At 45.8% G+C, this 14538-nt stretch overlaps 1 protein-coding gene across 2 annotated transcripts in view; it reads right to left on the reverse strand.

Annotated features, from left to right (window-relative positions):
• The window catches only part of LOC119972863 (septin-7), a 224269-nt gene extending 210851 nt beyond the window's left edge, over window positions 1-13418 (reverse strand). Inside the window, exons 1-3 of one of the 2 annotated variants that reach the window (XM_038810371.1) lie at window positions 13209-13418; window positions 10046-10176; window positions 5671-5672 (exon numbers count right to left, since the gene is read on the reverse strand). In XM_038810371.1, the coding sequence (XP_038666299.1) occupies window positions 5671-5672; window positions 10046-10157 (114 nt within the window). In that variant the 5' untranslated portion in view covers window positions 10158-10176; window positions 13209-13418. The remainder of the gene's footprint in view (window positions 1-5670; window positions 5673-10045; window positions 10177-13208) is intronic. The other variant, XM_038810372.1, reaches the window with a different exon arrangement.
• Window positions 13419-14538: the final 1120 nt, after the last annotated feature.

Below are 14538 nucleotides of genomic sequence, written 5' to 3' on the forward strand. Positions count from 1 at the left end.
TTCTGTGTCAGTTTCTGTATAAGAGATTCTGTGTAAGAGTTTCTGTGTCAGTTTCTGTGTAAGAGTTTCTGTGTCAGTTTCTGTGTAAGGTTTTCTGTGTCAGTTTCTGTGTAAGAGTTTCTGTGTCAGTTTCTGTGTAAGAGTTTCTGTGTCAGTTTCTGTGTAAGAGTTTCTGTGTCAGAGTTTCTGTGTCAGTTTCTGAATAAGAGTTTCTGTGTAAGAGTTTCTGTGTAAGTTTCTGTGTAAGAGTTTGTGTGTCAGAGTTTCTGTGTCAGTTTCTGAGTAAGATTTTCTGTGTAAGAGTTTCTGTGTAAGTTTCTGTGTCAGAGTTTCTGTGTCAGTTTCTGAGTAAGAGTTTCTGTGTAAGTTTCTGTGTCAGTTTCTGTGTAAGAGTTTCTGTGTAAGAGTTTCTGTGTCAGAGTTTCTGTGTCAGTTTCTGTGTAAGAGTTTCTGTGTAAGTTTCTGTGTAAGAGTTTGTGTGTCAGAGTTTGTGTGTCAGTTTCTGTGTCAGAGTTTCTGTGTCAGTTTCTGTGTCAGAGTTTCTGTGTCAATTTCTGTGTAAGATTTCCTGTGTAAGAGTTTCTGTGTAAGTTTCTGTGTCAGAGTTTCTGTGTCAGTTTCTGAGTAAGAGTTTCTGTGTAAGTTTCTGTGTAAGAGTGTGTGTGTCAGAGTTTCTGTGTCAGTTTCTGTGTAAGAGTTTCTGTGTCAGTTTCTGTGTAAGAGTTTCTGTGTCAGTTTCTGTGTAAGAGTTTCTGTGTCAGTTTCTGTGTAAGTGTTTCTGTGTCAATTTCTGTGTAAGAGTTTCTGTGTAAGAGATTCTGTGTAAGAGTTTCTGTGTCAGTTTCTGTGTAAGAGTTTCTGTGTAAGAGTTTCTGTGTCAGTTTCTGTGTAAGAGTTTCTGTGTAAGAGTTTCTGTGTAAGAGTTTCTGTGTCAGTTTCTGTGTAAGAGTTTCTGTGTCAGTTTCTGTGTAAGAGTTTCTGTGTAAGAGTTTCTAAGCACCATTACATAATTGCTATTTGATCTTCAATTTACTTCTGTGTAAGTTTCTGTGTAAGAGTGTGTGTGTCAGAGTTTCTGTGTCAGTTTCTGTGTAAGAGTTTCTGTGTCAGTTTCTGTGTAAGAGTTTCTGTGTAAGTTTCTGTGTAAGAGTTTGTGTGTCAGAGTTTCTGTGTCAGTTTCTGAGTAAGATTTTCTGTGTAAGAGTTTCTGTAAGTTTCTGTGTCAGAGTTTCTGTGTCAGTTTCTGAGTAAGAGTTTCTGTGTAAGTTTCTGTGTCAGTTTCTGTGTAAGAGTTTCTGTGTAAGAGTTCCTATGTAAGAGTTTCTGTGTCAGAGTTTCTGTGTCAGAGTTTCTGTGTCAGTTTCTGTGTAAGAGATTCTGTGTAAGAGTTTCTGTGTCAGTTTCTGTGTAAGAGTTTCTGTGACAGTTTCTGTGTAAGAGTTTCTGTGTCAGAGTTTCTGTGTCAGTTTCTGAATAAGAGTTTCTGTGTAAGAGTTTCTGTGTCAGTTTCTGTGTAAGAGTTTCTGTGTCAGTTTCTGTGTAAGAGTTTCTGTGTAAGAGTTTCTGTGTAAGTTTCTGTGTAAGAGTTTGTGTGTCAGAGTTTCTGTGTCAGTTTCTGAGTAAGATTTTCTGTGTAAGAGTTTCTGTGTCAGAGTTTCTGTGTCAGAGTTTCTGTGTCAGTTTCTGTGTAAGAGATTCTGTGTAAGAGTTTCTGTGTCAGTTTCTGTGTAAGAGTTTCTGTGTCAGTTTCTGTGTAAGAGTTTCTGTGTCAGTTTCTGTGTAATAGTTTCTGTGTCAGTTTCTGTGTAAGAGTTTCTGTGTCAGTTTCTGTGTAAGAGTTTCTGTGTCAGTTTCTGAATAAGAGTTTCTGTGTAAGAGTTTCTGTGTCAGTTTCTGTGTAAGAGTTTCTGTGTAAGAGTTTCTGTGTCAGTTTCTGTGTAAGAGTTTCTGTGTCAGTTTCTGTGTAAGAGTTTCTGTGTAAGTTTCTGTGTAAGAGTTTGTGTGTCAGAGTTTCTGTGTCAGTTTCTGAGTAAGATTTTCTGTGTAAGAGTTTCTGTGTAAGTTTCTGTGTCAGAGTTTCTGTGTCAGTTTCTGAGTAAGAGTTTCTGTGTAAGTTTCTGTGTAAGAGTTTATGTGTCAGTTTCTGAGTAAGATTTTCTGTGTAAGTTTCTGTGTCAGAGTTTCTGTGTCAGTTTCTGTGTAAGAGTTTCTGTGTAAGTTTCTGTGTAAGAGTTTGTGTGTCAGAGTTTCTGTGTCAGTTTCTGTGTAAGAGTTTCTGTGTAAGTTTATGTGTAAGAGTTTGTGTGTCAGAGTTTCTGTGTCAGTTTCTGTGTAAGAGTTTCTGTGTAAGTTTCTGTGTCAGTTTCTGTGTAAGAGTTTCTGTGTAAGTTCCTGTGTAAGATTTTGTGTGTCAGAGTTTGTGTGTCAGTTTCTGTGTCAGAGTTTGTGTGTCAGTTTCTGTGTCAGGGTTTCTGTGTCAGTTTCTGTATAAGAGATTCTGTGTAAGAGTTTCTGTGTCAGTTTCTGTGTAAGAGTTTCTGTGTCAGTTTCTGTGTAAGGTTTTCTGTGTCAGTTTCTGTGTAAGAGTTTCTGTGTCAGTTTCTGTGTAAGAGTTTCTGTGTCAGTTTCTGTGTAAGAGTTTCTGTGTCAGAGTTTCTGTGTCAGTTTCTGAATAAGAGTTTCTGTGTAAGAGTTTCTGTGTAAGTTTCTGTGTAAGAGTTTCTGTGTCAGTTTCTATGTAAGAGTTTCTGTGTAAGAGTTTCTGTGTAAGTTTCTGTGTAAGAGTTTGTGTGTCAGAGTTTCTGTGTCAGTTTCTGAGTAAGATTTTCTGTGTAAGAGTTTCTGAGTCAGTTTCTGAGTAAGAGTTTCTGTGTAAGTTTCTGAGTAAGAGTTTCTGTGTAAGTTTCTGTGTCAGTTTCTGTGTAAGAGTTTCTGTGTAAGAGTTTCTGTGTCAGAGTTTCTGTGTCAGTTTCTGTGTAAGAGTTTCTGTGTAAGTTTCTGTGTAAGAGTTTGTGTGTCAGAGTTTGTGTGTCAGTTTCTGTGTCAGAGTTTCTGTGTCAGTTTCTGTGTCAGAGTTTCTGTGTCAATTTCTGTGTAAGATTTCCTGTGTAAGAGTTTCTGTGTAAGTTTCTGTGTCAGAGTTTCTGTGTCAGTTTCTGAGTAAGAGTTTCTGTGTAAGTTTCTGTGTAAGAGTGTGTGTGTCAGAGTTTCTGTGTCAGTTTCTGTGTAAGAGTTTCTGTGTCAGTTTCTGTGTAAGAGTTTCTGTGTCAGTTTCTGTGTAAGAGTTTCTGTGTCAGTTTCTGTGTAAGTGTTTCTGTGTCAATTTCTGTGTAAGAGTTTCTGTGTAAGAGATTCTGTGTAAGAGTTTCTGTGTCAGTTTCTGTGTAAGAGTTTCTGTGTAAGAGTTTCTGTGTCAGTTTCTGTGTAAGAGTTTCTGTGTAAGAGTTTCTGTGTAAGAGTTTCTGTGTCAGTTTCTGTGTAAGAGTTTCTGTGTCAGTTTCTGTGTAAGAGTTTCTGTGTAAGAGTTTCTAAGCACCATTACAGAATTGCTATTTGATCTTCAATTTACTTTAAAGTATTGAGATAGCCTTTCAGGCTGAGGAAATAATCAATAATTCAAGCAGCTAGCAATGTACGTTACAGGAAAAGGTATTCATATTCACCTAATGCTTAGTTTCAATCAGTCAAAGGAAGGTTAATACACTCATGTTGATTGAATGAACATTCATGTTTGGTATGCCAAGAGCTCCTGACGTTTGGTTTCTCTTCATTCCATTCATGTCATTGATATCAACCTGGCAGCCAGCCAGAACTTATTAATTGCCTGCTATTGCATAGCATGCTCAGTGAATTGATATCATGGGCTGTTTCCTGGGGCAGTGAATAGATTTGACAGTTATGGGGTTGGTAGGAATGGTGGAGGGGATAATAATTATTTGTAGTGTCTAACTCCTCCAACCACTTGTTTGAAATGTAAATGATGCTGAATGGTCAGATGGAGGAAGAGCCCCCCCCCCCCCCCCCCCGCCCCCCACCTCAGCCGACCCTGTGAGATTGATCCATTTTGGTATGATTTAAGGCAGCAGTACAGTAGCACCATTCAGTTCTCACACCCTGCTGGTTTCCCCATAGTTCAGAAGACAATAATGTCATCACTGCGGGTCAGGCTGGAGACACACTGAACTTGCTGATCAGTGGGTGATTCCACTCCCTCGCTCCAAGATCAATGAATTCTTCACGTTAATGAAAGTGAGAAAGTGTGTTAAGTGAGTTAGTTCAACGTTGACTGCAACTGGATGCAATGAGACTAGACACAGGCTTCCGACACAGGAGATGGTCCAACACTGTTTTATTGAACTTGCTGATTGCTGTACATAATCTGCTGTGGGTTGACGCTCTATTAACCTAACTGATAACCTCCTACTGGCTTGACCAGACTAGCTCTCTATCACATGGTGATGATGTTCACTGGCTTGTGCACTCTAGCTATCTCCTTAGCTGTGTCCTGTGAGAGAGGGAGAGTCTTTATGCCCTGTTGGCTTTATGGTGGTGGTGTCCTGTCTGGTGATTTGTTGTTCTGTGTTCACTGGTTATCCTGTGTGTCAATCACTGCCTCTCTGCATCTCATTATATACATGAACATAGTACATACAGTGCAGAAGGAGGCCATGCGGCCCAACGAGTCTGCACCGACCCGACCCACTTAAGCCCTCACTTCCACCCTATCCCCGTAACCCAATAACCCTTCCGAACCTTTTTGGTCACTAAGGGCAATTTATCATAGCCAATCCACCTAATCTGCACGTACTTGGACTGTGGGAGGAAATCGGAGCACCCGGAGGAAACCCACGCAGACACGGGAAGAACGTGCAGACTCCGCACAGACAGTGACCCAGTGGGGAATCGAACCTGGGACCCTGGCGCTGTGAAGCCACAGTGAGTGGATATTATGACATCTCCACTTTTTAAAATAAATTTTGGAACGTGGCTGTATATGCATGCGTAACTATGTACAAGTGGTGAATGAATGAACATATGTACATGGGAAGGTGTCTATCGTGCAGATACAGAGCAAACTGAACAAAATTTACAAGATTTAAGTCTATCGATTCAGTCTTTGTGGTGGGCGACAAATTCTTGTCAATCGCCTCAGAGGTGGAGGGGGGGACGCCAGCACCTGGACAGGCGGGATGGCTGCCATTTCGGTGGCCTTCTGGTGCAAGATGTCCGGAGGAGGCATGATGACATGCGGAGAAGTGAGGTCAGGTGGTGGGCAGGGAACTTTGTGCAGCGCCCTCCTGTTGCGCTGTAGAATGGAGCCATCAGCCATTTGAACAACGAAAGACCTGGGGATAGCCTGTCTGATGACAACAGCTGGGGCTGACCAACCTCCCTCAGGCAACTCAATGCGAACAACATCTTCTGGAGCCAGCGCAGGCAGATCCGTGGCATGAGCATCATACGTTCTTCTGCTGGTCCCTGGACCGCTGCACATTCTGCAGCACCGTGAGGTGGTCAAGGTCTGGGACATGGATGGCTGGAACAGTCATCCTCAGGTTGCGGTTCATGAGCAGCTGCACCGGAGACAAACCAGTGGACAGAGGGGTTGCCCTGTATGCCAACAGCGCCAGGTTGAAATCCGAGGCTGAGTCTGCAGCCTTGCACAGCAACCGCTTGACAATATGGACCCCTTTCTCGGCCTTCCCGTTTGATTGCGGGTAATGGGGACTGGATGTGATGTGACTGAAGTGGTAGGATCGTGCAAAGTCGAACCACTCTTGGCTGTATAAACATGGACCATTGTCACTCATTACTGTGAGTGGTATCCCATGCCTGGCAAACGTCTCTTTGCAGGCTTTGATGACTGACTTGGATGTGAGGTCCAACAGTTTCACCACTTCCGGGTAGCTGGAGAAGTAGTCGACCAAGAGCATGTAATCATGCCCATTTGCAAGAAAGGGATCTACCCCACCTTGGACCCGGAGAAGTCACGATCTCGTGCTGTTGCAGCGTTTCCTTGGGCTGAGCTGGTTGAAACTTCTGGCATGTTGTGCAGTTGAGGACTGTGTTGGCAATGTCCTGGCTGATGCCAGGCCAGTAAACTGCCTGCCGAGCTCTGCATCGACATTTCTCGACCCCAAGGTGACCCTCATGGATCTGTCTGAGCACCATGGTTTGCATGCTTTGGGGAATGACGATTCTATCTAGTTTAAGAAGGATCCCCTCAACAACCGTTAGCTCGTCCTTAACGTTGAAGAACTGGGAGGCACTGCCCCTTTTGCCAGCCATGGGCGAGGTGTTGCATCACGCGCTGCAGTAGAGGATCTTTGGCAGTTTCTTCGCGTATTTGGACAACTCGTTCATCAGTGGCTGGGAGGTTGCTGGCACACAACTGCACCTGTGCCCCAATGTGGCAAATGAAGTCGCCCTGTTCACGCGGCGTGGTGATGGATCGGGATACGGCATCCGCGATGATCAGCTCCTTACCCGGTGTGTAGAGGAGTTCGAAGTCATATTGGCGGAGACGAATAAGAATTCGCTGCAGCCGAGGTGTCATGTCATTTAAATCCTTTTGGATTATGTGGACGATAGGTGAGTGGTCTGTTTCCACTGTGAACTTTGGCATACCGTATACGTAGTCATGAAACTTGACTATTCCTGTCAGGAGACCCAAGCACTCCTTTTCGATCTGGGCATACTGTTGTTCGGTCGAACTCATGGCCCTGGAGGTGTATGCCACTGGAGCCCAAGACGAGGAGTCGTCTCGCTGGAGGAGCACTGCCCCAATGCCATCCTGGCTTGCGTCTGTGGACATCCTGGTATCCTTAGTTGGGTCAAAGAACGCCAGTACTGGGGCTGTGGTGAGCTTCGCCTTCAGCTCAAGGTACTCTGCTTGATGTGCGGAAAGCCACTGGAACACTGTCTACTTTTTAATGAGATGCCGGAGGGCCATGGTGTGGGATGCCATATTGGGAATGAATTTTCTGAGAAAATTTACCATCCCGAGGAAACGGAGGACCGCCTTTTTGTCCTCTGGGTTCTTCGTGGCATTGATTGCCAGCACCTTGTCAGCGTCAGGTTGCACACCCTGCTGTGAAATGTGGTCACCCAGAAACTTGATAGCGGATAGACCAAATGAGCATTTGGCCCTGTTGAGCTGGAGGCTGTTTTCATGAATCCTCTGGAAAACCTGTTTGAGACAAGCAATGTGATCCTTGGGCGTCGTGGACCAGCTGATCACGTCGTCCACATAGACTCGCACCCCTCGATGCCCTCCATCATTTGGTCCATTATGCGATGAAATACTTCATAAGCTGAGATGATACCAAAAGGCATGCGGTTGTCGCAATACCTGCCGAACGGAGTGTTAAACGTGCACAGCTTCCGACTGGACTCGTCCAGCTGTATCTGCCAGAACCCACGGGAGGCGTCCAGCTTGGTAAAGAATTTGGCATGAGCCATCTCACAGGTTAACTCTTCATGCTTCGGGATCGGGTAGTGCTCTCGCATTATGTTGCGATTCAGGTCTTTGGGATCAATGCAAATGCGGAGTTCACCAGACGGCTTCTTGACGCAGACCATGGAGCTGACCCAGTCTGTTGGTTCCGTGACCTTTGAAATGATGCCCTGATCTTGGAGCTCTCGTAACTGCGTTTTCAGACGATTCTTGAGAGGAGCCGGCACCCGGCGTGGTGCATGGATGACTGGGGTGGCATTCGGCTTGAGCAATATCTTGTAGCGATATGGGAGCGTGCCCATCCCATCAAACACGTTGTGGTATTGCGTGAGAATGTCGTCTATCTCAGCCTGGAGATTCTCATTGGGCGAGGCAGTCGCCGGTGTCGAGGACCTGGCATGGACGCGTTGGACCAGATTTAGGAGTTTGCATGCGCGAGCACAGAGCAAGGATGCCTTGTCAGGCCGGATGATCTCTAATCTTAACGTCGCCTTGATTGCCTTGTGAGATACACCTAGCTGACACGATCCACTGGCAGCTATGGCATTGCCATTGTAGTCAAGGAGCTGGCAGGCTGGTGGAAGAATGCTAGGTTGGTCTTGGATGCTGTGGAGGTCCGACTGTGATAGGTTTGCAGACGCGCCAGTGTTGAATTTAAATCGGATGCGAGACTGGTTGACCATGATGACAGCACAACACTCGTCAGGATCCACACTCAGGATTGAAAGGCAGTTTGCAGGCGCGGTGGAGACCAGCTCGCGTGTGGTGATGATGCCCACCCGATATGGAGACTCGAGGCAGTCAGCATCGGGGTCCGTTGGGCTGTCGGGATCAGAATCCTGGTACTCAGCGGACACGTCTGTGCTGCAGCTGGGATCGCTGGCTGTTGCTCGGTGGAGCGGACCTGCAAAGGCCGCGTAATGCCCAGGCTTTCCACAGTGTAGACATTGCCTTCCTTTGGCTGGACATTGTCGCTTTAAATGGGCGGAGCCACAATTTGGACACGTCATGACGCTGACGTCAGCGCGTTCTGTGCGCCATCGCGCTTGCGCAGTGCGGTCGGCCAGCGTTCGCACATTAGGGTCTTCGGCCTCATCGTCCACCAGGTCGTGATGCGCATGCGTAGGGACCCGGGAAAAGCGCGCGAAACTGCCACTCTCCCCGATGCTCAGGCCTTGCATTTTTGCGATGGCCTGCACCTTATCTGCCTCGTGGGAGGCCAGTTTTGCAGTTTCTGCTGCCCTGATGCGGGAGTAACGATTCCTGGCGTGCTCATGGACAACGCACGTTTTGATGGCGACAGAGAGGGTCAACTGTTTGATTTTGAGGAGCTGCTCCCGCAGGGAGTCGGACTGGACCCCGAAAACGATCTGATCCCGGATCATAGAATCAGCCGTCGAGTCATAATTACATGACTGCGTTAGGATGCGGAGATGGGTCAAGAAGGACTGAAAAGGTTCATCCTTACCCTGAAGCCTCTGTTGAAAGATGTACCGTTCAAAGCTCTCATTCACCTCCATGTCGCAGTGGCTGTCGAATTTCAGCAGAACCGTCTTGAACTTCGTCTTGTCTTGGCCATCGGCAAAGGTGAGCAAGTTATAGATGTGGATGGCATGGTCCCCCGCAGTCGACAGGAACAGCGCGATCTTTCTGGCGTCCAATGCTGCCTCGATATACAGGAAGAACGTCTGTTTGAAGACTTCCCAGTTGCCGCCGAGGTTGCCGGAGATCCGGAGCTGCGGAGGAGGCTGGATCTTTTCCATGCTGCTGGTCGTTGCAAATTCACTCGAGGTAGGTTCGTTAGAATTCATAGCTCCCTGGTACCATGATGTGTTAAGTGAATTAGTTCAGCGTTGACTACAACTGGATGCAGTGAAACTAGAAACAGGCTTCCGACACAGGAGATGGTCCAACACTGTTTTATTGAACCTGCTGATTGCTGTACATAATCTGCTGTGGGTTGACACTCTATTAATCTAACTGATAACCTCCTACTGGCTTGACTAGACTAGCTCTCTATCACATGGTGATGATGTTCATTGGCCTGTGCACTTCGACAATCTCCCTAGCCGTGTCCTGTGAGAGAGGGAGAGCCTTAATGCCCTGTGGGCTTCATAGTGGTGGTGTCCTGTCTGGTGATTGGTTGTTCTGTGTCGTGTGTGTTCATTGGTTATCCTGTGTGTCAATCACTGCCTCTCTGCATCTGATTATATACATGAGTGGATATTATGACACTGCCCAGCTCCTGTAGCTCCTCACTTTGACACTGGCCAGCTGAAGATAACAACAACCAGAGAGGTTTTGGTGATCCTGAAGGGAAGGTTTTGGTACCTTGCTGGATCAAGGAGGGGATTGCAGTACAATACTGAATGGGTATCCTGCATTGCGCCTGCTTGCTGTGGCCTATACAACTTTGATATTCAGAAGTGACTTTAATCCCTGAAGGAGAAAGACCCACATTATGCTGAAGATTGAAGGTCAGAAACCAGAAGCTCAACATCAGGCGGATGTTGACTGACAGGAAGCAGCTATCTCATTGTCAGGGGAAAATATCGGTCAATTAATCGGAAGCTTATTCCTCAAACTCACCTTCACCTGGCACAGACAGACTGACCTCATCATAGCCAACACCTAAAGCAGAATGTCTCCTCAGCAGTTGCTGGTAGAGGTACGTCGTACTGGTGGCCTGTCTCTCCTGCATTGTGAGCTGGTATCTTCTCCTAGAAAAAGATTTTAAACATGAGAATGTGGAGATTTGAGAATATGTCCTTGGTGCCAGCAGACAGCTGGTGTAAGAGGGAGGACACATCCTGGAAAGACCCTTTGTCGTGAGAGTTTGAAGTGGTAAGGGGTCACATGCAAAAAGGGTTTGTGAGGCAAGTTCCAGGTGGAGAATTAGACATTGAACCATGGCGTACACGGTGACTTGTCATTCTATTTAAGGAGGGAGCATGTTGCATGATACGAAGATGAAAACATGAAGGTGCGAGTTCTCTTTCTCGTTAATATTTTTGTGGCATTGGCCTGTAATCCCTTGGGGTAAGAAAAATGTCACAGTGCGACACCCAAGCCGGTTTAGCTCAGTGGGCTAGACAGCTGGTTTGTAATGCAGAACAAAGCCAGCAGCGCGGGTTCAATTCCCTTATCGGCTTACCCGAACAGGCGCCGGAATATGGCGACCAGGGGCTTTTCACAGTAACTTCATACTTGTGACAATAAAAGATTATTATTATCTCCCATCGCACCCCATTCCCAAGGTCTACTTTCACTGGCTTTTTACCCCAGTGTCTGTCTGGTTTGGCCTGTGACAGTGTCAGGGAGCAGAGAGAATCAGAGACGAGGAAACTGAATTTGTAGCAATGGCAGAAGACAATGGTTTTGATCTTCCCAATGTGTAATTTGGCCATCCAGGGTGGATAATAAGCAGTCTGACAACACTTGAGGCGACGGAGAGGTCTGGCTGAGTACCATCATGTGGGGAAACAGGCGAGGAAATTATCCCAGCTACACTAATGATGTCCTCAGACACCGGTGCCACTTTTATGGCCGAACCACATCAGCATTTTATTGTTAAACTGCATATACTTCTTCTTTGGACACTCGGGCAATTTATCATGGCCAATCCACCTAAACTGCACATCTTTGGACTATGGGAGTAAACCGGAGCACCCGGAGGAAACCCACGCAAACGCGGGGGGGGGGGGGGGGGAATGTGCAGGCTCCACACAGACACTCACCTGAGGCTGGAATTGAACCTGGGACCCTGGTGCTGTGAGGCAGCAGTGCTAACCACTGTGCTACCGTACCATTTGCTGATTGGGAAGAGCAGGATACCTGAAAGTTACACTGCGGAACTCAACCAGTGCGGCTAAGTCAGGAATGTGGATCCTCGCGGAGGACAGCTGGGAGACAACAAAAGTCATTTTTTTTAAATTCTGGGTTTTTTTTTGTACAGTCTCGAAATCCCCTCAATGTAACAGGTCAGGGGCAGCACAGTGGTGCAGTGGTTAGCACTACGGCCTCACAGCGCCGAGCTCTCAGGTTCAATCCCGGCTCTTGGTCACTGTCTGTGTGGAGATTGCACATTCTCCCCGTGTTTGCGTGGGTTTCGCCCCCACATTTTTAAAAATGGAACAGGTCAGATTTGGTATTGAACACCATTTAAGCACCTGCAGATTAAGCTGCTCTTTGCCAATTCCGAATGGGCATAGCGCATCGTCCATCCACTAGTGCTTTGCAATTGATTGATTTTGATTTGATTTAATTTATTGTCACATGTACCGAAGTATAGTGAAAAGTATTTTTCTGCGGCCGAGGGAATGTGCACAGTATGTACATAGTAGACAAAAGAATAATCAACAGAGAACATTGACAAATGGTACATCGACAAACAGGGATTGGTTACAGTGCGGAACAAGGGGCCAAACAAAGCAAATACATGAGCAAGAGCAGCCTAGGGCGTCGTGAATAGTGTTCTTACAGGGAACAGATCAGTCCAAGGGGGAGACGTTGAGGAGTCTTGTAGCTGTGGGGAAGAAGCTGTTCCTATGTCTGGATGTGCGAGTCTTCAGACTTCTGCACCTTCTGCCTGATGCCAATTGCATTGGGATCTGATTGACATCAGAGAATCCTGATCTGTGTGGGCCATAACATTCCTGCCTGTTCTCAGACATCCACTGGGCAGCCCGTTTTAAGGGAATTGGCAGAGATCTGTACATTTGCAGGAACTGGACCGTAAATCGTGGGATGACTCTTGCGCTGAGTAGGGGATGAAAATCATCCCTATTGTTTACAGCTACCTGTAGTTTATATAACATTCCCTAACTTTAATGAGCTAGCCACCTGGTCCCTGAAGACAATATTGCAGAGTCACTAATATATTTCACGCAAAAACTATCAAGGTTGCAGGAAGATGATATCTAAATTGGAGACCATTAGCTGGTAAGATACTGGTATTTGTCAATATACAAGAGTCATCTTTGACTAATATTCGCCAACATCGGGAAAAGAGGGGTGCTGTGGTAGCCCAATTGAAGCTTCTATGGATAAAATGGCAGCCTTTCTTCATTTCTTTGAAATTCTCTTTGAGTTCTTTCACCTGTACCTCGATCGCAAGTTCCTGTATCCTGGAAAGAACTATGTGTGTGTGTCCAGATCCCCAGACTCAAAGGCAGGAGAATTCAGGATGAGGAACATATCAGCCATGATCAAATGGCGGAGCAGATTTGATGGACCGAATGGCCTAATTCTGCTCTGCTATCTTATGGTCTTCAATTCAATGGAAAATTGATGTTCAACTTCAACTTCTAGCAGACTGCAAAACTACAGACAGACCTGGCTTCTCACATTACTTACATTATCTGTATCCCTCCAAGTTGTCCCATGACCTGCTCAGGAAGGACTAAATACACACCCTCATAAATTATTTACACCCCAGGGAATCCTCAGCAATCAAAACAATGTCCCATTAGCCATATGCAAACAACAAAATGGTTAGAAACCATAGTTGCCTTACCTTTTATGACTTCTTAATTACAGCATTAATAGACACACTGCCTGCATTTATTTTAAACCAGGATTTTTAATAACATTACTGCCACAAATATAAAATATTTATCAATTACTACATTCATCACAAGGTTAAAAGTTTTCACAACAGTTTCTGGGTGCTGGACCTCAACTAAAGATTAACTACATTAACATTGATCATTGTTTTCTGAAAAACATTAAACAGTGAGACAGCTGCACAAACCTGAAAACTCTCAAAAGAAAATCCTGGATTTGTATCTGTCTGATCAATGTTTCCACAGCACCCTATGCTGAGGAATCTGGGAGCCATCATCAACAGAGATATTGCTCAACACAGCTCGATCATCCAGAAGCAACATTTCTTCTTTCACCCTATCCCAGGCTGGTTCTGACAAAGGTCCCAAGAAAGCCCAGTTCAATGAGAGTGTGATATGAACCTGCATTTTCAAGCCATAAAATTGGCCTGATTGAGCTCCTCCGCAGTGAACTCAACCAAAATATTTAGTTGCTCGGCAGCTAACAAAATGCATGACATCATAATCAGGAAATGTTTTGGCAGTGTGTCTGTCATTGCCTGTGATGTCAAAGCGTGTAACTGTCATCATCCCATTGTACAGCGTGCACTACACAAAGCGCGCGGTGGCCCGGTGGTTAGTACTGCTGCCTCACAGCGCCAGGCACCCAGGTTCAATTCCGGCCTTGGGTGACTGTCTGGGTGGAGTCTGCACGTTCTCCCGGCGTCTGCGTGGGTTTCCTCTCACAGTCCAAAGATGTGCAGGTTAGGTGGATTGGCCATGCCAAAATATTGCCCCTTCGTGTCCAAAGATGTGCAGGTTAGGTGGATTGGCCATGCCAAAATATTGCCCCTTCGTGTCCAAAGATATGCAGGTTAGATGGATTGGCAACGAACAATGCGCAGGGTTACGGGGATAGGGTGGGGGAGTGGGCTAGGTAGAGTGCTATTTCAGAGGATCTGTGCAGACTTGATTGGCCGAATGGGCTCGGCTCCTTCTACACTGTAGGATTCTATGAAGCAGCTAAATAAATGTCAGCTTTTTCTTTGCGAACGTTATTCTTAAGCAATTTTCAGAAGGGAACCTTTTTCTATTGGCATATAAATAATTAAAGGGTAGTAAGATGGGGCTGATTCGGGACCAAGGAGTGAAGTTATACATGGAGGCAGAGGGCATGACTAAGGTACTACATGAGTACTTTGCACCTGTTTTTACCAAGGAAAACATGCTCCTCAAGTCATAGTGGAAGAGGAGATAGCTGAAATACTGAATGAGCTAAAACTGTTCAAATAAAGCTATTACAAAGGCTACCAGTCACCAGGATCAGATGGGATCCACCTGCGGATACTGGGAGAAATAAAGGAGAACATTGTGGCGGCAGTTCATTAATCTTCGAATCCTCCTCAGATGTTGGGATGGTGCCAAGCACATGGACAATTGTACATTTGTTCAATAAACGCAGGAATTACAAGCCAGTCAGTACAACCTCGGAGGTGGGAAAGCTTTTAGAAATGTTAATCTAAGGCAAAGTTAAAGTCA

Source organism: Scyliorhinus canicula, chromosome 10, assembly GCF_902713615.1.
Source record: "Scyliorhinus canicula chromosome 10, sScyCan1.1, whole genome shotgun sequence".
Taxonomy (NCBI): Eukaryota; Metazoa; Chordata; class Chondrichthyes; order Carcharhiniformes; family Scyliorhinidae; genus Scyliorhinus; species Scyliorhinus canicula.